This window comes from Neovison vison, chromosome 5 (assembly GCF_020171115.1).
Source record: "Neovison vison isolate M4711 chromosome 5, ASM_NN_V1, whole genome shotgun sequence".
In the NCBI taxonomy this organism is placed as follows: Eukaryota; Metazoa; Chordata; class Mammalia; order Carnivora; family Mustelidae; genus Neogale; species Neogale vison.
The window spans coordinates 100,099,855-100,121,069 of record NC_058095.1 but is presented as its reverse complement, the minus strand read 5'-3'; the positions used below and the strand labels follow the sequence as shown (position 1 = coordinate 100,121,069).

At 41.9% G+C, this 21,215-nt stretch overlaps 1 protein-coding gene across 3 annotated transcripts; it reads right to left on the bottom strand.

Moving 5' to 3' along the window:
* Positions 1-203: 203 nt before the first annotated feature.
* On the bottom strand, positions 204-11,630 carry CCNA1 (cyclin A1). Of its 3 annotated transcripts, none has more exons than XM_044250660.1 (9): positions 11,604-11,630; positions 10,915-11,103; positions 6,073-6,319; positions 5,762-5,886; positions 4,707-4,930; positions 3,361-3,565; positions 1,980-2,093; positions 737-870; positions 204-468 (listed from the first exon to the last, which is right to left on the bottom strand). In XM_044250660.1, the coding sequence occupies exons 2-9, from the start codon at positions 11,077-11,079 to the stop codon at positions 417-419; spliced, it is 1,266 nt and encodes a 421-aa protein (XP_044106595.1). In that variant the 5' UTR covers positions 11,080-11,103; positions 11,604-11,630; the 3' UTR covers positions 204-416. The 3 variants fall into 3 exon arrangements, with proteins under 3 accessions (XP_044106595.1, XP_044106594.1, XP_044106596.1); XM_044250659.1 differs by lacking the exon at positions 11,604-11,630 and adding an exon at positions 11,484-11,585; XM_044250661.1 differs by lacking the exons at positions 1,980-2,093; positions 11,604-11,630 and adding an exon at positions 11,484-11,585.
* Between the last annotated feature and the right edge of the window lie 9,585 nt (positions 11,631-21,215).

The following is a 21,215-nucleotide window of genomic DNA, read 5'->3' as shown; positions in this document are numbered from 1 at the left end:
GAAGGAAAAAGTCTCAGGCGGGCCACTCACAAAACATGAAAAATCTCTGAATTCCTCAAAACACTTAATCCTAGTAGCATGTCAGATTTATGAAACCAGCGTAGGAGAATTCTTGAAATAGAGATGACATTTAGAATGCTCCCCACTAAAATTCCAGGCGAGCATATGGGCCATCCTAATTAGTAAATGAGTGTAACACATGGTCACAAGGCAATTTGTTTGTTTATTGTTTAAAAAATGTTAGATGATATTACAAGCTACTAACATCTAAGAGGACCTAACTACATTTACATTTTTAAAAATATGGCATCTATCTTGGAGCAACACTAGTTGACCCAACCTGCAGAAACCTATAAAAGTTAAGACGAATTCGGTTGATCTGGAGGTGAAGTTCTGAAAGTGCTTCCGAAGGAAACTTATTGCAGAGGGAGAATCGCAGGTGGTTCCATCAGAGACACGTGCATGTACCTGAAATGAGACCCAAAGGACTTCAGTTTTATAAAATCTCAGGCCATGGAACTTTCCAGGAGTTTCAGTAGAAAGAGAGAAAGCTTTCTGACTGTATGTACTCCAGGCTGACAAATTATAAATCTAGACCTTTCTATACTGATTTTCCTGATTTAACATGCAAGACTAGCACAAGATTTCTGATTTGTTCTATTTTCGTTCTGACATGACTATAACCTATTAAAGCTTTAAATTAGTAAGCCTAGAGAAGAAAATTTCAGAAACTTACTTTGAAGCCTTATACTTCTCCCTAATTGCTTGCTGAGGTCGATGAGGTATATCAAGGCACGCTTTGTGTAGTTCACTCAGGCAAGGCACAATTTCATTTAATGAATAGCCTGTAAAGGCAGCAAGGGTTTCTGGCTAATCAAGACAAAAGAAAAAAACTGTGTCATATAACTTTATATCAGAAAGCTGAAGATTAAAACTGTGAGATTAAAAAAAAAAACCTGTGAAATAAAGGAAATTTAATTACTTAGGAAGTATCCACAGTCATCTCAAAAGAAACTGTAATCCTCTGTCAGTGACTTTAGAAGTGAAATATTAGGAAGAAGAGCCAGAGTTCTTCATTTGCTCATATTATGTAATTTTTTAAAAAGATTTTATTTATTTATTTATTTGTCAGAGAGAGAGAACGAGCACCCACAAGCAGGCAGAACGGCAGGCAGAGGCAGAGAGAGAAGCAGGCTCCTCGCTGAGCAAGAAGCCCGAGGCGGGACTTGATCCCAGGACCCCAGGATCATGACCCAAGCTGAAGGCAGCAGCCCAATCAATTGAGCCACCCAGGCATCTCTCATATTGTGTGTTTATAATGCTCAGTTTGGGGCCAGGTTATTTATACTGATTCTCTCATGGGCAGGATTTCTACTGGTCCCTAAAGAGCCTCTATTTACATCTTATATATGAAAGATTCTTAGTGAATGCAGAATAGTAAATAAGTATTCTAGAAAATAAAAGTAGATACCTCACTTCTTTTAGCACAAAAGTGAGCCTTCAGAACCAAATCGAGGGGCCCATTTCCAGTCTTGTGTCTTCTTGGACTAAGAGGCAGCACTACCTGCCCTGTTTCCCCGAAAACTTGATGCAACCTTCTGACCATCCTATTGGATCCAGGTTGTTTAACACACAGAGGACAAAAGTCAACAATGTTTGGTTGAAGTGCTCAATGCTTGCACCACAAAGGCATTCTCGTGTGAAGTGGGCATTGAGGTTTCCAGGCCTGCTTCTTCTGAATAAGCATGCCACACCATCTCCTTGACTTCCTGCAATCTCTACTCAAGGCCATTGAGTCAAAGCCATAAATGCTGACCTGCAAGGCTCCATGGCATGTTGCCATCTGTTGGCAAGACAATCGGTTCCTTATCAAACTAACTTTCCCTCTTAAAAGGCCAGTCCATTCTGAGCCCTGAGAGTTACTGAATAGAATCCTAGATAGGCCTTAAATTTCATCTAGAAAGTAGTTAGAATCTTACCCAGAAGTGCCTGTTCACGGTATAGTTTGCCAGGCAATAAGCTGCTGCTGCTATCAATGAAGGAAGATATTTCAAGAATGGGTCAGCTTCAAGTAGACTCAGTTCTGCTACATACTAAGCACAAGAGAGAAAATTCCAGGGGAATTAGAAATTTGACTAAGGTTACAGGTCAATCTAAAAACATCAAGGGAAAAAACTGTCTTATCTTTGTTTATCCTGTATCCAGTGACGAGCAGACAGAAACAGATGCTCAAAATTATTCACTGGGTTAATAATTGCTATGCCTGTCCATAACCGGAATAACATTTATGCTGTAGTAAATGTCAGTATACAAGGATTTGGCCCACCTGCACAGTATTAGGTTACTTTTCTTGTCTTATATTAGTAGTACTGATGCATGCTAGTCACGTAAAGAAGCATTGTTCTGCCACTGGAGTGGGATTAGAGTCTTTGGCCAATGGCAAAACTATGACCATGCTGAAGTTATTAATTATAATACCAGCAAATGCATGTGGTTCAGAGGCTAGAGTACCTGTGAGATTAGAAGAAACACACTGGGAAATGTCTACATACATCCTTATTACTCTTTGAGTAGCATAAACATACCAGATATACTAGATCACAGTGGCTGGTCACCAAGTGTTCTGAACCAGTACTTCAGTGCCTTCCACTAAAGTCCTGTAACCCCAGATAACCAAATAAGGCTTTACTACTTCATATGTTAGAAGACTGGTGCCAAATCAAACTGCATTTACTTTTTTCCCATTCTGTAAACTAAGAAGAGGAGTTGCCTGCACGTGGTCTATATTTGACAAGGGAACCATTTCCAAACTTAAATTTCCTTTAAGAGTTGGGTGATCAGACAACCTGTGTCTGTCAAACAGGATCAACAGTATTGTCTTGTAACCAGAAATCACGATCCTAGAGTTAGCTCTCTTCCATTGCTAAAAAGCTCCTCTGGACCGAAGACAAAGCATTGAAAAGGAAGGAAGAACTGAAGGATGATCAGAAAAGGCTACTTTATCTCACGAAACAAACTGTGGGTTGCTGGGGGGAGGGGGGTTGGGAGAAGGGGGGTAGGGTTATGGACATTGGGGAGGGTATGTGCTTTTGGGTAAATTGGAAGTGGAGGTGAACCATGAGAGACTATGGACTCTGAAAAACAATCTGAGGGGTTTGAAGTGGCGGGGGGGGTGGGAGGTTGGGGGTACCAGGTGGTGGGTATTATAGAGGGCACAGCTTGCATGGAGCACTGGGTGTGGTGAAAAAATAATGAATACTGTTTTTCTGAAAATAAATAAATTGGAAAAAAAAAAAAGAAAAAGAAAAGGCTACTTTATATCTCCCTGGCTCCCAAGTTCCCAGAAGTCACGTGGCTTACCTTGGCCAGATTCTCCGTTCTGACGCACACTCCTTGTCTCCTTAAGTACTGAAGGAGAAACTGGTTGGTGGTTGGCACTGTGAGATCAAAAGCCAGGACCTTGAGGAGCAAGTGTTCCATTCTTAGCAGTTGGCGTTTGGTATAAGTATCATCAGTTATGTAGACAAATTCGTCTACTTCAGGTGGATATATTTCTTCATATTTCCTATGAAGGGTAAAGAGTTTTTGAAAGTAAAGCTTGGAACCTATAGGGTTCCTTCCTATGTTATCACAACCAGCCTTTTGCATGGCCCTTGCAGACTTGTTTACTTCATACCCACATATCCACTTAAATATCATTAAATGGTACTGGATTGAAAATATTAGAGATCTCATACCTAGTGATGCCAGAACAAGAACATGAGTATTACAAGGCTATGTTGTACTTACTGCTACCAGGAGTAACAGAAACAATTTCCACCTGAGAATTTTGGGGTTTGACCTCTGATATGGTGAAAGATTCTGAATGACACACACAGATAAACTCATCTTAATTCTATGAGCCCCACTCATCTTGTGGAAAACAATGTTATATTAAACACTATCACAGAACAACAACGCCTTAGATCTTAGATCTTAAGAAAGATCATGTTCAGAAGAAATAAATAATAAAAATAAAAAGATGTTCAGAAATCTCTACTGAATAAGCAAATGATGCTAGGGATCCAAGAGTAAGATAATGATATAATTCCATTGTTATCAACTTTTTTGCTCTTGCTTTTGTTTCTGTTATCTGTAGTTGGCAAGTTTCTAGACATTAATGACTAGAATGTCTGAGACTAGAAGAATCAAAGAAACTGCCATCCACCAACAGGTCACTGAATTTAAGGCAGTTCAGGCCTAAGCCAGCTCTTTTTTGTACAAAATGATAGTTTGTTCACTGTAACCAAATAAATTGTGTTCTTACCGGTCATTTGCAAGATCACAAAGTTGGCTTTTGTATAACCAAAATCTTTTATATAACTAAAATATTTTTGTATTAGAATGTAGTCAAAAGACCGCACTGCAAAATAGTTAAATTGGGTCTTGAATTAGAGCTGATGGCTGCCTCCGTCATGATACTGAACTTGCTGCTATAAATGTTAAACATCTGAATTAAAGAGTGAACATGTGTTAAGATTCAGTTTCTCAATAAATGCTGCAAAAATGATGATATTTTATCAAGGGAGGCATGAATAAGCTTTAATTATCGAGCACTGCTCGATAATGGGAGCACTGCTCCCATTTATTTCTTCAATAAATGGAAAGAAAATCAAGTGTTTTGACAGGTTGCAGTTTGACATTATTTAAGCTGAAAGAACACTTACGAAGCCAGAAGAATGGCTGCTGTTCCTACAAGCTGCAATTTCCCTCTCAGAACAGACATGCATGAAAGAAACCTGTCCAGGAAGTTGACAGCCAGGTAGAGAGTCTCTGCTCGAAGCTTATACTCTTCACCGACCTCAACGAGCCAGTCCACCAAAATCATTCGCATGCTTTCTGTGATGTCTGGTTGCTTCCTCATGTAGTGTGCTTTGGGCCTGTGTCTTATCTGTTTGGGAAAAGAGTTCTGATACTTAAATACTTGCTATGTCAGAAAGATCACTCCATGGTACAGTTGCTATTTAAAAAAGGATCTTGTGAGCAAAGGTTAGGAAGAAACTGATCAAGAGCCAAGTACATCTTTACTATGTGGAATAAAGTATGAAATTCTGGTTCTGTAATACAATTAGGTAACAAATAATTAACTTAAAGCAGGGGGATAGCAATATGGGTTATTCCTAAGAGTGAAATACCTAATGTATAAAGCCTCATGGAGAAATAGTGCAAGTAATTGCTACTTGCCTCACAACTATTATTATTATTATTATTATTTAAAATATTTTATTTATTTATTTGACAAAGAGAGAGATAGCAAGAGAGAGACAGAGCACATAAGCAGGGGGAGTGGCAGAGGGAGAAGCAGGCTTCCCGTCAAGCAGGGAGCCTGACACAGGGCTCGATCCCAGAACCCGGGGATCATGACCTGGGCCGGAAGCAGCTGCTTAACAACTGAGCCACCCAGGCACCCCAGGGTTTTTTTTTTAAGATTTATTTATTTGGGAGAGAGAATCCCCAGCAGACTCCCCACTGAGTAAGGATTGAGCAAGATTGAGCGGGGCTCAATCCCAGGACCCTGAGATTTTAAAGTAAGGTGAAATCAAGAGTTGGATGCCCAACCAACTGAGCCACCCAGGTGCCCCATAACTATTACCTTTCATAGACAGTCCTATGTTTAGATGTCATAAGAATGCTATTCACTAGTGGTTTTGGCCAAGAGTTTATAACTTTCTTATTATTGTTTTGAATGCTGGAAGTTGAAACAGAATTTGGGAAAACTCACTTCAGCTTCTCTAAGATACTGATGAATTTCTTCAGCATATTCAGTCACGTTTATCACATCTGTACCAAAATCTGAAGCATCTTCAGACTGGGAATGGAGATATGAGTCTACCACCATTGGAGAAACTGCGGGGGTTCAACATGACCAGGTAAGACATCCAATTTAAAAATTCATTCCATCCACTAGCCCTCCACAGGCAGTTGTGAAAGTAAGACTTTACTTCATGGATTTCTCCTGCTAGTTACATGCTACTGAATACAGCAGGCAATTATGGATATAGGGTCCTGTCGGCCTGAGGTGAGTCAGATTACCTGTGTTAAAATCCAGCAGGAAGTGAAGGTCTGACTTGAGTGCGCTGGTGTCTACCTCATACATATTCTCAAATGCCATCCCATCTTTCCCTGTGCCGTCGTCTCTGTCCCCCTGCTCAGGCTCATCCATGTAGATATCAAATACTTGCTTGGCTGGCACCTGGACTGTGCAGTCAGAGAGCACGTTCTTTCCAGCTGGAGGGAAGACATTTTCTGATCCAGAGAAACACCTGATTGTTGTGATCCCCTAGGAGAGGGTTAAGTTTTCTGTTAGAGGCCACCCCAAAGACCATATAGGTGATGTAAGCCTGTGTGACTCAAACCAGCAGGCTGGGAAGAGGAGAACAGTCTTAAATGGAAACATCTAGATCTGCAACTTAAATTCAGAAAATGAAGCTTCTGAAGTATGACTTCTTCCTTATCTTTGTCTACATGTGACATTTGGGAAAAGAGCTACCTCTAATTTGTCATCTTCCTCGCATAATTATCGAAGGGGACTCAAGATTATAGAAAAAAGAGAAACTATAGCTTTCCTCCAAAATGAAATAGGTAGGGGGGAAGGAGATTGTTAATTGGCTTTCATACCTCTAACCTTACAGGACTGTATAAGTACCCAGCAAAGCTCTTGACACACAGTCACTGAGTTCCTGTAGTCTTCTTCCTTAAACAGCTTTTAGTAAGCGCCTTTATAAAGTTCCCATTTTATACCCAGATATTTAGAAACATGATCAGTTTAGAAACTCGTACTACTAACTGCTCTTACAATGCCTCAGAATCTCTTGCATGACACAGTGTAATTACCCTTGGGGAAACCTACCTCTCAATCGCTTCTCCCTTCTATTTATTCCTATAGCATTAGCAGTGGGAACGACTATGTACACCTCCTCCGTGAATAAGCACATTAAGGTGAGTCATTGTGGACAGCCTGAAGGTCAGCTGAACCAGAACAGGTGGGCAAGGTTTATGAATCTGAGTTATATTTATGCAAATGTAAGGTCTGGCTACTATATTCATATTTGACTGCTAGTAATTAATCTTGTTGTTTACTTTTGAAGCTACTTTCAAGTTAGTATGTGTTTTCCCTTCTATCTAGCCAGTTAAATATTTGGTTTCTAGTAAGAAAAAAAATTTTAAGATTTTATTTATTTATTTACTTATTTATTTTTAAGAATTTTTTTATTTATTTATCAGAGAGAGAGAGAGGGCAAGCACAGGCAGACAGAATGGCAGGCAGAGGCAGAGGGAGAAGCAGGCTCCCCGCCGAGCAAGGAGCCCGATGTGGGACTCGATCCCAGGACGCTGGGATCATGACCCGAGCCGAAGACAGCTGAGAGAAAGTGAGAGTGACAGCATAAGTGGGGAGGGGGTAGAGAATCAGGCTCCCTGATGAGAGGGAGCCCAACTCAGAGCTCAGTCCCAGGACCCTGGGATCATGACCTGGGCCAAAGGCAAATGCTTAACTGACTGAACCATCTAGGCACCCTAAGAAAGAATTCTTTATGGTTAATACTAAAAAAACAAAAACAAAAACAAAACAAACAAACAAAAAACTAGGGAATATATAAAGGACCAAAATCACCAAGTTACTAGAACCATGATTCCAAGTCACTACCAAGTTTGGCTTTTGCTCCAGCGACATATCTACCAGGGTTGAGATATACATGCATTCTTGAGCATCTATTATGTACCATACATTGTTCTAGGTGCTCAGAATTTAGACAGGAATTAAACATTCAAGAAGGGCTGCCTTCATGCAGTTCACATTCTAGCATAGGGTATGGGGGGAAGATAAATAAGATAAGACATGTTACGTCAGATGGTGTGTTCAGTGCTTTAGAGGAGAATAATACAGGGAAAAGAGAGTCCTTGACATTTTAAATAGTATGGCCAGGAAGGGTCCTAATGAAGAGGATAGAAGTAAGCAAAGATACAAAATGAGGTAAGGGAGTAAGTCACACAGATAGGGGGTAAGAGCATTCTGAGCAGAGGAACAGCATGGGTAAATACCCTGACATTCAAGTGTGTCTTAAAGACCAAGCAAGGAGCAGAGGACAGAATGAGAAAGAAAGGGGTATAGGTCACGAAGTCAGAAAAACAAGAGAAGCCAGATCAGGAAGGCCTTACCATAGACTATTTAAGACTGTCTACAGCTCAGAGGTGGGAAGCCACTGGAACAGCCATGGAGGAGGAGTGTTATGATCTGATTTATGTCTTAATAAGATTGCCCTGGCTGTATATATGTTTAGAGAGCAAGTAAGGTGACCAGTTATTAAACCTGCAAATTCTTGATGAGACACAATAGGGATCTGAACCAGTGTAGTAGTAATAAAGTCTGAGAAGTAGAGATTCTAGACATTTTAAAAAGTAGAGCCAAAAGTATTTTCTCGGCAAATTAGATGTGGGGTGGGAGAAAAAGAGTCAAAGACGACAAAGGTTTCTGGGCTGAATAATAGGGTGAATATTCCATTTACTGAGATGAGGAAGACTTTGCAACAGCTGTTTGGGTCTAGGGTTAGTGTTTGATTTTGCACAAATTTGAGATGTCTACTGATTCCCTTGGATCCAAGGGGAGATGTTAAGTAGGCTGCCGAATATGGGCATCTGTAATATAGCTAAGAGGTCCAGACCAGAGATTAAAGTATGAGTCATCAACAGATAGATGGCATTTAATGCTAAGAGGCTTGAGAGGTTGCTAAGGGAGTGAGTGCTGATTCAGATCAAATACCAAGTCCTAGAGCACTCTTTTAGATATTGAGGAGGAACAGCCCATGAGGTAGGTGGAAAACCAGGAGAAAGTAGTGTTCTCTAGGCTGACTGAAGAAATTGTTTCAAGGAATAAGGAATAATCAACTGTGTCAAATGCTGCTAGATCAATCAAATGAGGAAAGAAGAATTAGAGACAGAGAGTATTCATTCAGCAAATACTTGCATGCTACCCTGGCCAGACACTGTGCTAAGCACTGAGACTACAGCAGTGAACTTGACATCCCAGTCTTCGTCCTGATAGAGCTTATAGTTGAGCAGGATAGATATACTCTCAAATTATTGCTATAAAGTGGACAGTTACTGCAAAGAGCTTTGTAGTTAAAAGGGTTTTAAGATGGAAAAAAAATACAATAAATTTGCATGCTTAGGAGTTTGACTTACTAGACAAGACTGAGGAGAGAAAGGAGAGTTGCCAGAAATGAGATCCTAAGAGGCAAGAAGGCATAAGGTATCCTGCACATAGGGGTGAGGGGGTTCACCTTGTATATGAGCAGGGACATGTTAAGTCTTGTAGCAGGATGGGGGTGGCAGAGTATATGACACAAGGGAACATGTGGAAATTCTGTTCTCGTTGCTTCTATATTTTTAGGAAAATAGGCTAACAGAGTCATGAGCTGAGAGAAAGGATGGAGGTAGAGGTTTGGGAGGATTAAAAAGAAATCTAGAAAACAGATTTCCAAGGAGGTTGTAGAGGAATAGAGCAGGGAAATGTAGAAGTAGTACGAGGCAACATAAAAGGTTAACTAATCATTACGAATTTAAAGAGACCCTGGACAGCATGGGCAGAACTGACGATTCGTAAGAATCAGGTTTTCGTTTAAAAGTTTAAAAAAGTAGGGCGCCTGGGTGGCTCAGAGGGTTAAGCTGCTGCCTTCGGCTCAGGTCATGATCTCAGGTCCTAGGGGTCCTAGGATCAAGTCCTGCATCGGGCTCTCTGCTCAGCAGGGAGCCTGCTTCCCTCTCTCTCTCTCTCTCTCTTTCTCTCTCTCTCCCTGCCTCTCTACTTGTGATCTCTCTCTGTCAAATAAATAAATAAAAATCTTTAAAAAAAAAAGTTTAAAAAAGTAAATACTGCTAAGCATATTGTTTGTTAAAACTACTTTAATTTTATTCCCAAAGCTTTGAACAGATCACTTTGGGTATTTCTCCCCAACTAATCAGATGCCACCAAGAGGCATGGACGGTCAGTGAATGAAGGGCTTCTAATCTGGTCTCTACCATGCTTTTTTTTTTTTTTTTTTAAACATTTCCTAAACCTCTGAAATTTTCTCACCTGCTAAATTGGAAGAATTCCTGGCCTACGTACTTCACTATACTATTGCCAGCATCATTCCACTACAATGGGAATTAAAAGCTTAAGGCATAGTTACAAGAGGCTTATCTAATAACGGACTCAGGGAAGCTTTTTTCTATCCCAAAATTCATTCTTAAGGATCCAGACCCCTCGTTTGCATTCTTAAGTGTCTGATTTTGTTTCCAATCTGTTAAGGGAGATACCTATGATAAGTTAAGCATAAGCAACTAATATCTAATGTCCCATGATCAATTTGCCCAGCTGCCTTTGGTCAGTCCTGGGGAGATGTCTACTTTCAAAGCACACTTTTGGAAGTAATTTAGCTTAGCTTTTTCCAATCTGGATTCTAACATCACCTCCAATGAACATAGCAAAGATTATTCAAGATTGCCTCAGGCACAGTCTAGATCAGTCTGACTGATTCTAGATCAGTTCAGACTGAACACCACTCTGATCTAGAGGAACCCCAGTTTCATAGTTTATTTTGGTACATTAATTCTTCCTCTTTGCCCAGCACTTAAATAGCTTTACCTATACTTAATTTAAACAGTTCCTAGACCTATTTCCTTGCTATTGGAATAAATAATATAAATAATTATTCACTATTTCTAGTGGAAAAACGGACCAAAGTGATCTTTAACAAAACCAGTGTCCCTAGAGTCCAGATTTCAAGGCTGGAATACTCGAAGATATTTGCGGGTAAAACTCCAAGAGAAACCCATCTCCCACCATGGCATGATAGCCCTCAACGACCAACTTCCACAGCAGTTCTCAGTCATTACCTGGCCACAGGGCCTCCTGTACTGTCCATTCTCAGTTAGCACCCCTAGGACTGTTCTTTGTGGGGGATCCTGGCCGAGCTGGGCTCTGGTTATCATCTGACAGGCATCAGGACCTCGAGACACTGGAGCTAGGGCTACTCCGCTCTTGGAGCTGCTGCGATGCATACCCTCAGTCTCCACACAATGCAACTAATCAGGGAAGGAGAAACAGACAAGCCAATGGTTAGTCAACCTCTTCCACCATGGGCTCCAAGCATGCAGTGAATGTCTAGGAGAGAGAGCAGAACACATATGACCGCTGCAATTATTAAGGCTGCAAGGAAGGGCATGAGCCTTGGTGCAAGCAATCAAAGCCCCTTCGAATCAAAACAGTGATTTGAATCTCTCCGGGCTTTTTTCCAAGACCTGGTTGAGGCTGGAGGGAGAGATTAATCCTCACAAAGCTCCAAGCAAGGTCACTAAACCCCACGTTAACTGGGGAGTCTAAAACTGCAAGCCCGAGTCTTTTCTGACTGCGATGTTTGTCTCATCCCTCCTACTCCCACCGCTCTCCCCACCTCCCTGCAAACCAAAGATCCAGGATACATCACTGCGGGAAAGTAAGTCCCCTTCCCAAATGACAAGCGAGGTTCTCCTCCGCGGCCCTCCTTCCACCAGATACAAGGCCCCAAAACCTGCTTGGAACCCACAGCGGGCCTCGCTCTTCTCAGCCTTATATCTTTATATAAGTCTCGAACAATTAGCAAGTACACACGGGGATTGGGAATGAGGGGCCGCCGGAGGGGGCGGGGCGGGGGCGGGGCGGGGCGGGAGGGGACGAGGTGTTAATAGATTCCAGCGGGGGCGCCGGGCTCCTAGCCGCGGTGGCCACGGCGCTCAGCGCTAATTACTTTCAACCCCCCCGCGTCTGTTGAATCAGCCAATCAGCGGCGCTCCCGGGCCTCGCGGGGGCCGCTTCCATGCCAACCGCAGCGGGCGTGCGCGCCCGGGAGCCGCATCGCCATGACGACCTCCTCACCTGACACGCTCCGGGCTGACGCGCCGCGATCCCTGGGGGTTCAGGGCCGGGCGGGGCCAACGGGCGGCGGCCCCCGGATCCCCACGGATCCCCGGGCGTGCCGGGGCAGGCGGTAGCCCTCAGCACACGAGCCCCTTCAGGCCGGCGCCCCCGGCCTGGGAGGGAAGAAGGCGGCCCACCCCGCGGTGGCCCGGGTTTTGGAAGGGACTGTTTCCGCAAACCCGTTTCCCCAACAGCCGCTAACTCCTCCCGCTAACGTCTTTTCCCCGGCCCGCTCCTGAGAACCTTGGCTCGGGAGAGCTACGCGGGGCCCTCGGGGCTGCGCAGGCCGTGGCGTTTTGACCGCGCCCGCCCGAGGGCGCGGCTCGCTCCGGGTCCCCGGCTCACACACCTACACTTCCTCCCAGAGAGAGGCAGAGTTGCAGCGAGTGGGTTGGCCCAGGGTTTGAGCTGGGGCCTCCTAATCCGTGGTGGCGGCTTGCCTTCGGTCATTTTGGATCCGTGTGCACCAGAGGCCGCACCTGGCCGGCCCGGTTCCAGTGCATGTGGCCCGGACGGGCGGGAGAGTTTAGGGGCTTTAGGGTCGCACGTGGTGCTCGTGGTGCGCGCAGTTCCCACAAGAGGTATTCCCGGATGGGTTCCAGCAGGCACGGAGTGAATCGGGTCTAGGAACAGCGAGATCGTGTCCCAGGAAGAGGAAGGAACACAGGCGGCAGCACTGGGGCCTGGGACGTTGCGGGAACTCGGAAGTGGGGGTTGGGCAGGTGGCCTGGCCACGTGGGAAGGGAACTCTGTGGAACTGGAGGCCCAAGGCGAAGTACGGAGAAAGCAGGGGGCCATACCTAAGGGGCGAGGTGGGAATAAGGGGCAGGGGCCCTCACAGAGGAAGGGAGGAGAGGGTCAATGAAACCAGGGAGCTCTGGCACCCTACGGAAGTAACTGGCAAAACAGGTAAAGTCTTTATTATTTTACAAATGTGCGTGTACATGCAAACACATTGCATATATAGTGTTACTCCTTTCATTTAGTTTTTTAATTTTTTTTGAACACGCATCCCTAAATTTCTAAAGCAGACACCCTCCCCAAGGCCATTTATTTATTTATTTATTTTAAAATTTCTTTTCAGTGTACCATAATTCATTATTTAGGTACCACACCCAGTGTTCCATGCAATACATGCCCTCCTAATACCCACCACGAGACTCACCCAACCTCCCACCCGACCCTTTTAAAACCCTCATTGTTTTTCAGAGTCCATAGTCTCTCATGGTTTGTCTCCCTCTCCAATTTCCCCCAACTCCCTTCTCCTCTCCATCTCCCCATGTCCTCTGTGTTATTTCTTATGTTCCACAAGTAAGTGAAGCTATATGATAATTGACTCTCTCTGCTTGACGTAGTTCACTCAGCATCTCTTCCAGTCCTGCCCATGTTAATACAAAAGTTGGGTATTCATCCTTTCAGATGGAGGCATAATACTCCATAGAGTACATGGACCATATCTTCCTTATCCATTTGTCCGTTGAAGGGCATCTCGGTTCTTTCCACAGTTTGGCAACCGTGGCCATTGCTGCTATAAACATTGGGGTACAGATGGCCCTTCTTTTCACGACAGCTGTATCTTTGGGGTAGATACTCAGTAGTGCAATTGCAGGGTCATAGGGAAGCTCTATATTTAATTTCTTGAGGAATCTCCACACTGTTCTCCAAAGAGGCTGCACCAACTTGCATTCCCGCCAACAGTGTAAGAGGGTTCCCCTTTCTCCACATCCCCTCCAGCACATGTTGTTTCCTGTCTTGCTAATTTTGGCCATCCTAACTGGTGTAAGGTGGTATCTCAATGTGGTTTGGTTTTGACGCAAACGCCATTTAAATGGTCACTGTAAGAAACAGTTATTGCCTTCTTCCTTATTTTTTAATGGAAATGATTGTTAGTCTTACCAAAAAAAAAAAAGAAGAAGAAGAAGAAAGAAAGAAAGAAAGAAATCTTTTGAGTGTTCTTCGTTAGCGAGCTGGGTATGCATTATATTAATGGGAAAATTGAAGTATTCTACAGAAAGTTCAGATGAAAGCATTTGATCCAGTCCACTGTTGAGGAAGTTGGGAAGCATCTTGGAAATAAGTGCAGAGTGCAGAGTGCAAGATACTGATCTTGCTTATTATGAAACTAATTTTTATCATGTTTATCACTGACTTTCCTTCATTGGGAGGCAAGGATCCCCTTGCACCCTGGAATTCTGTACCTTTGAAAATGAAGGCAACACAGGATCCCTCTAACATCTTGATTGCAGCCATAGATGAGTGACATGCAGGCAGGAGCCAACTGCTCCACTTTGCAAGGTGCCTCTACCTGGTAGAGGAAAAGGGCCTTTCTGCCCTCTCCTAGTGCTGGTTTTCAGAAGTGTTCCCGAGAGTCCTCCCCAACCTGGTGACACTGTTGTGATTTCTGGGGACACTGAAGGCCTCAAGCGGTGAACTCTGTCAAAGAGCTAGTCTTGTTTAGAGCCTTGATGGCTTTGGTGGTTTCAAGAGCTCTTTGCACTCAGGGGACCCGACCTTCTGTGCGTCTTTTTTTTGTTTTGTTTTTAATTTGGACATGTAGTTTATTGCCACAAGTCTGTATGTCACAGATGCCAGTACTTGTTTAAGAAGCTAATGAGCTGGGCGCCTGGGTGGCTCAGTGGGTTAAGCCACTGCCTTTGGCTCAGGTTGTGGTCTCAGGGTCCTGGGATCGAGTCCCGCATCGGGCTCTCTGCTCAGCAGGGAGCCTGCTTCTCTCTCTCTCTCTGCCTGCCTCTCCATCTACTTGTGATTTCTCTCTGTCAAATAAATAAATAAAATCTTTTTAAAAAAATTAAAAAAAGCTAATGAGCTCTCTTATTATCCGATTTCCTCACAAAAAAATGACGGAAGACCTCACTCTGCCTTTCTTCTCAAACAAAGGAGCCAGTACAGTGTTTGTTCTTGTAGCCTGTGGTTTTGATCCTTTTTTCTGAGATTGAAGCTTGAGCCAGGGGAAAGGCGGGTAAGGGATAGCGGTGCTGCGCTCCTTGCTCTGCAGCACAGGCAGCGTCCTTTAAGTTGGGTGTTCTCAACCTTGACCTAGTCAGGTGCAGAAGACCAGGCTACTAAGTTGTCTAGTGTTTCTTAGCTGTCTGGAGTGTGAAAGCTGCCTTTAAAAAAGAAAACTTTTTTAACAAGGTGAGATCCTCGGATTATTTCATGATAATCCGAGGATCCTTATATATATGAAATATTATTATCATTACTTCTTACCTTCCTCTCCTCCCGCTTTGTTAAACTTGGCAAAGGGAAGTGATAGCGGCTTATGCTTTTATTGTGCTGCCTGAGAATTAAGTGTTAGTTGTAGTCCTCTGGTCAGATCTTAAATTAGGCAGTAATTCAGATGAACTGATATTTATATATATTTTTATGTGTATGCATATAAATCCAAGTATTTGTATAACTTGTACAATATTATGGCTTTCTTGACTTAAATTTTCACCAAGTATTTGAACAAGTAATTGTTATAGGATTTTTTCTCCCTTGGTGCCCCTGGTTCTTGGTCAAGCAGCTTCGAAGAATGAAGAGGTAGGTAGACCACAGAGTGGTGGGTAGCAAAGCAAGGTTTATTGAGCGATAGCTAAGCGATAGCACAAAGCTCCAGGGGAGGGAGAGGATCTGAGAGGGTTGCCACTGGAGTTTCTAAGTTTAAGGGGCTTTATGGACTTGTTACTAGGCAGCTTTAATCTGATTAACTCTCTCTGTGCCTGTCATCCAATCAGGCTTTGTCATCTGCCTGTCAAGGGAAAAGAGTGGAGGACTCCTTCCAAGGTGGTGTAAAATTCTTTTAAGGGTGATTTCCTCTTGGAGGGGACCAGGCATCCTTTTCCCTGCCTAACTGCCTTTCAACTACGCTTCATTACAGTGATTTATGTTTAACAAAAAACAAACCCAACTGATAAATAAGTGCACAATTTTCATTAAGAATTTAAACAAAAAACAGCCTTATAATTTAGAAAAATAGGAGTGGAAAGAATAGAACAGACTTTCTCACAAACTTTGCAGTTTTAGTGAGATACACAGTTTCACTTTACTGTTGTTTTTATAGCAAAATCAGGATTAGAACTCAAAGTTAAGTCAATTTCAAATGTCTACATGTTCATATCTTGAGAAGTGAACATACATTTAATTATAAATACATCTTTAATATCTAAAATATTGAGGGAAACATACATACCGATATAACACTTTCTTAGCTTAAAAATTATGTGGTCAGCACTTCTGCCTGATACTCAGTACTGAGCTAGTTTTGACACTGGGATCAATTTCCATAATAAGGATGGCAGCTGAATTCTTTGCTAGGATTTTTTAAAACCCAGTGGTCCTGTTAAAATCAATTCCTTTCCCCTCCAAATTACAATTCAAAGACAATCTTTTCTGTTTGCCAGCAATTACCTGGCATTTCAGAAGCTGTTATTACTTCTATTACATTTGCTCATGGTAGCTAGTAATTAACCTCCTGTTCAAACATTTCAGTTTTCATTAATTTCTCTGAAATCAAATTGATTTTCAGCATAGGGCTAAAAAAGGGATGAAAAATAGAAGAGCCCTCCCCTTTTTTTAAGAACAGAAGCCCATTTAAGGACATATTTTGTCTTTTCATGGGCATACAACTGCCATTTTATACATTTAATTTCAGAAAATAACCATATAGTGTGGTGAGGGACAGATGTTGGGGCTGGTGGGCAATTTGTGACATAGTTACAGGAAAAATGACCAAAGGATCAAGTAAGTCCAGTTTGAGAAGCATCCCAAAATGTATAACCTTGGGAAGCATATTTCCTCACATGGTGCAAAGTGGATCCTTCATTCATTCACTCATTTTACAAATATTTTTTGAGCACCCACTTTATACCAGGCAGTAGCTGGATATGGAACAACAATTAAAAAGATTCCTGCCCGCAAGGAGCTTTTTGTTCCGGGCAATGAGATGGTAAACAGATAGTTATGGTGCAGCATAATTAGTGTTTATTTCACCATGGGGAACATAGATATATAAACAGCGAGCAGTTGGAGCTTAGAGAAAAGGAATAATACATGCTGTGGAGATTTGGAAGCAGTATCTAGATCTGACAATAAAGATGATTAGTGTAAAAAAAAATTGGCAGGGCAGATGGTATAGTCTACATATATCCTAGAAAGGGGGAGCCCAAAGAACAAGAATTTTCAGCTGTGTTTATCCAGTACCTTCCAAGATAGAGCAATAAACTGTGATGTCCAAAAATATCCCTCAAGTATGTCTCTGCTGGCTCAGGGACAGACTCCACAGCAACTATCTCATGAAGTCAACCTCCCAGGAACTTGGGTAAAAGGAAGAAGATTCTAGAGACTTCAGTTACCAAGACATTGTCCCTAATAATATGCTCCACTAGAGAAGGAAAATTAAAATCGGACACCTGCGAGTGCAGGGTGCAGAGTTAAGTTTTCAAGGAGTATCCTCTCCAAGACCCTGTGCCAAGAGAAAAACAAGTCTCAGTGGGATGATGAAGCCATTCTAGTTTAAATCATTTAAAACGTTTTGAGTTTCCAGATCTTCAGTGAAAAATCAATCTATTGTAGAGGAAGTCAAGAATCTGGATTTTACACAGTCTTTCAGAGGTCTAAAATTCATTTCATAACTCATGTTAATATGAGGTCATTGCATCCTTAAAATTACCTATCATTTACTGGTTATATCCTTTTATTATTTTTTTATGGTTATATTTATTTGTCAGAGGGGGGAGAAACTGTGAGCACAAGTAGGGGGAGCAGCAGGCAGAGAGAGAAGCAGGCTCCCCACTGAGCAAGGAGCCCACTGCAGGACTGGATCCTAGGACCCTGGGACCATGACCTGAGTCAAAGGCAAAAGCTTAACTGACTGAACCACCTGAGCATCCCTGGTTATTTCCTTTTAATTAATAGTCCTGTTTATGCCGGTTTTTCTGTGCAAATCAGTTATTGTAGCATCCGTTCTGTGAGAGTGGATTCTATAAAATAGATTTCCTATGTTTCATATTTATCTCTAACTCAGTCTCTAATTTTAAAATGTTATAGAATTTCTATGTCAGCTGCCTGTGTCTTTTATTGTCTAGATAAATACTGCGAGTGCAGGCTCAGATACATCAGCCATTTGTTAATATTGTCTGCTTATTGATATTTTTTGTTAAATCCTACTGCCTATAAATCACAGAATATTTGTAAAATTTGTTTTGCACTACCTCAGTCTGCTCATCTACAATAGTATCAATTGTGGAACAGTGGTCACAGCAAATGACATTAGTTTCTATTCTAAACTTTGATTGTTAGGAGAACAAAGTTTTCCATGCTAAAGACAAAAAAAAAAAAAAATCCAAACCTTGTTGCAGAATTGTTAAACCATTTTGACTACTATCAGAACTATCTAGCCTAAAGAATTTATATAGTCCTCACTTGTGAAAATTCTATCTGGATAGAAGAAATCTCAGACACATATAACTTTTCCTATAGCAACAATGAGTCATAAAGTTGTCTGCATGTGTATGTGTTCTTTTTGGGGCATTTGATATCTTTTCTGACAAACTAAGACAGCATGGTGGTTTATTCATATTACCAAAATTGTTTATTATCGTTAATAAACAATTTTTCTAGTCAGTCAGTCAAAACCATTGTAACCCTCTGAAATGCATTGTGTTTTGTATATGAAGAGCAATACATTTTAAGTGTGATTGACATAAGGGTTACATAAATGAGTAAGAACAAGTCTTAAAGTTCAGGGTTATAGAGAAAGAAATATACATAAGTGATTTGCCACAAGGTAGAGTAAGGCTATTGTCTAAAAAGTCCAGAGAAAGTTCTGGCTAACATCCAGGTATGTTTTCAGTTAATTAAGGGAATCAGGAAAGGTTGTTTGAATATGGCCTTTTTATCCTTAGCCTTGAAATTTGAATATTTGGATAGGCCCCATTTGAGGAGCCTATTTTAGGAAGGGGGAAAGTGCTGTGTAAGTAAAGGAATGAGGAAATTGCAAAATATATTTTGGGGAATGATGATAGTTCTCTGTCCTCTGAGGTTATAATACACAATATAGGTTGGTGATAGTAGGCATTCTGAAATGTTATCTCAGAACATTGAGATAACATTTTATAAGGTCCTGAATTCCAGAGTAAGGAGTTTGCTGTAGGACTTTTGAACAGAGAAATGATGGTATTAGAACTAAGTTTATAGGAAAACAATCTGAGACCAATAAATTGCCCAAAATTTGGCTAGGAGATGCTTTGGGAAACAACTGCTGGAGGAAATGAGGACCTGAGCCAGGACCATGCTGTAGGCACAGAAAGGAAAAAGGCTCATGACCCTGGAGTCTACATGACTTAGCAACCGATTGTAGGTTGGGCTTGAAGGAGAAGATGTGGGCAAACAATTTTGCAATTTCTAGGTCAGGTTGATGGAGGAATAGTAGGGTGGACAAAAATGTTGCAATGCCAGATTAACTGGATTCAGAGGAAAAAGAAAGTGAAGAATGAATTTAATTTTGGACATCATAAGGATAGAAGCTTTTTCTAATAGCTGCCCAGGATCACCACTATTTCCCTCCACCTCCAACCCTATGTATATATATGAGTTACAACGATATTGAATATTTTACTTCTTTTCAGGGATTGATGATGGGATTGGAGGTAGAGGTAGATTGTAACACAGTTTTTTTTTTTTTTAATATTTTATTTATTTGACAGACAGAGATCACAAGTAGGCAGAGAAGCAGGCAGAGAGAGAGGAGGAAGCAGGCTCCCCACCGAGCAGAGAGCCCAATGCGGGACTCGATCCCAGGACCCTGGGATCATGACCCGAGGCGAAGGCAGAGGCTTTAATCCACTGAGCCACCCAGGTGCCCCTGTAACACAGTTTTTAAGTGTTGATCCAGTATTCCTACCACAAAATAATTATTAGTGTTTAGTTGCTAATTCCAGGAAAAAACACAAAGAATTGAAGATCAACAGCTTCCTATCTCCTCTCAGGATCCCACTCTTCTATTCAAGAGGTCTTCTTCCAGAACCATCAGCCCATTGAGCTCAGGGACTGAATCTTCTTCAGCTTTGTAACATCATTTCCTGGAGCAGTACCCATGACATAGTAGCATAGTAGGCACTTAATGTGTAGATTGAATGACTGAATCATAAGGTGTACTTTATACTTGTTGCATATAAATGAGCCAATAATGGCCCCTGTGTATTGGCCCTATGTTGTTTACTTTACAGCAGGCCAGGACCATTAGCTCAAAAGCCTACTTAGCACAGAACTCAAATTCTGGCACATGCAATTGTTTTAAATATGCCCATGTTTTCTAGTTATTTGGAGCCTGCCTGCTTTGCATCTCCTACAAAACTGCACTAAATATCTGTTAGCCTTAGATAAACAAACCCTGGAATTATAAAAGCCCCCAAGTCACTGCTGCCCTTCTGTCTAACCCAGAGACTCCCCGTTGTGCTGCAGAGTGACATCACCTAGACATGAAACCTCCCCTCTCTGATTCCTCTCTTCTCCCAAGTTCTCTTGCTTTCGTCCTCTTTTGGGTGGTGGTCCCATGCCACCATCTCCGAAGAGTTTCCCATCCACACCGCTGCACCCATTCCCCCAAGCAAACCGCTCAAAGCACCACCCAAATGAAGCTCATTGTGTGCTCCTGCCACCTTGTGGTCATATCTTTTCCCAGATCGGCTTCCAAATCCGTGAACGTACAATACTGTAAATGTATAAGAGGGGAAACACTAACGTCTTTAAATTGCTTTATCAAGACTATATGGATTTTTTTCCCTTCCTTTTAGTAACTTGAGAGTTTGGCACTCATTAAAAAAATTCTTCGACCTGGCAAGCTAAGAGGCTACTTGGAGGTCATTTCACTAATCCCTGCCCTATATAGGTGAGGACACTTGGGTTGGGACTTCTCTCTCTTTCAAAATTCAACTTCTGAAAGTGCAATTACATAGAATAACACCCAAGAATTCTAAATCCAGGGCTTCCATTAAGAAAATGATCATAAATAGCTTTAAAAATAGCAATAATCTGAATATTATGCAGCCATATAAAATAATGCAGATTTTTAAATAACATACAGAAATGTTCATAATACATTTTAAGACATAAAGTTAAAAAAAAGCTAAGTTTAGTATGTTGCATTTTTATTTAAAATTTTTATGTGCTTAGAAAGGCACCAACAATAAATACCAAATATTAAGTAGTTATCTGTGCATAATAGGATTAGCTGATT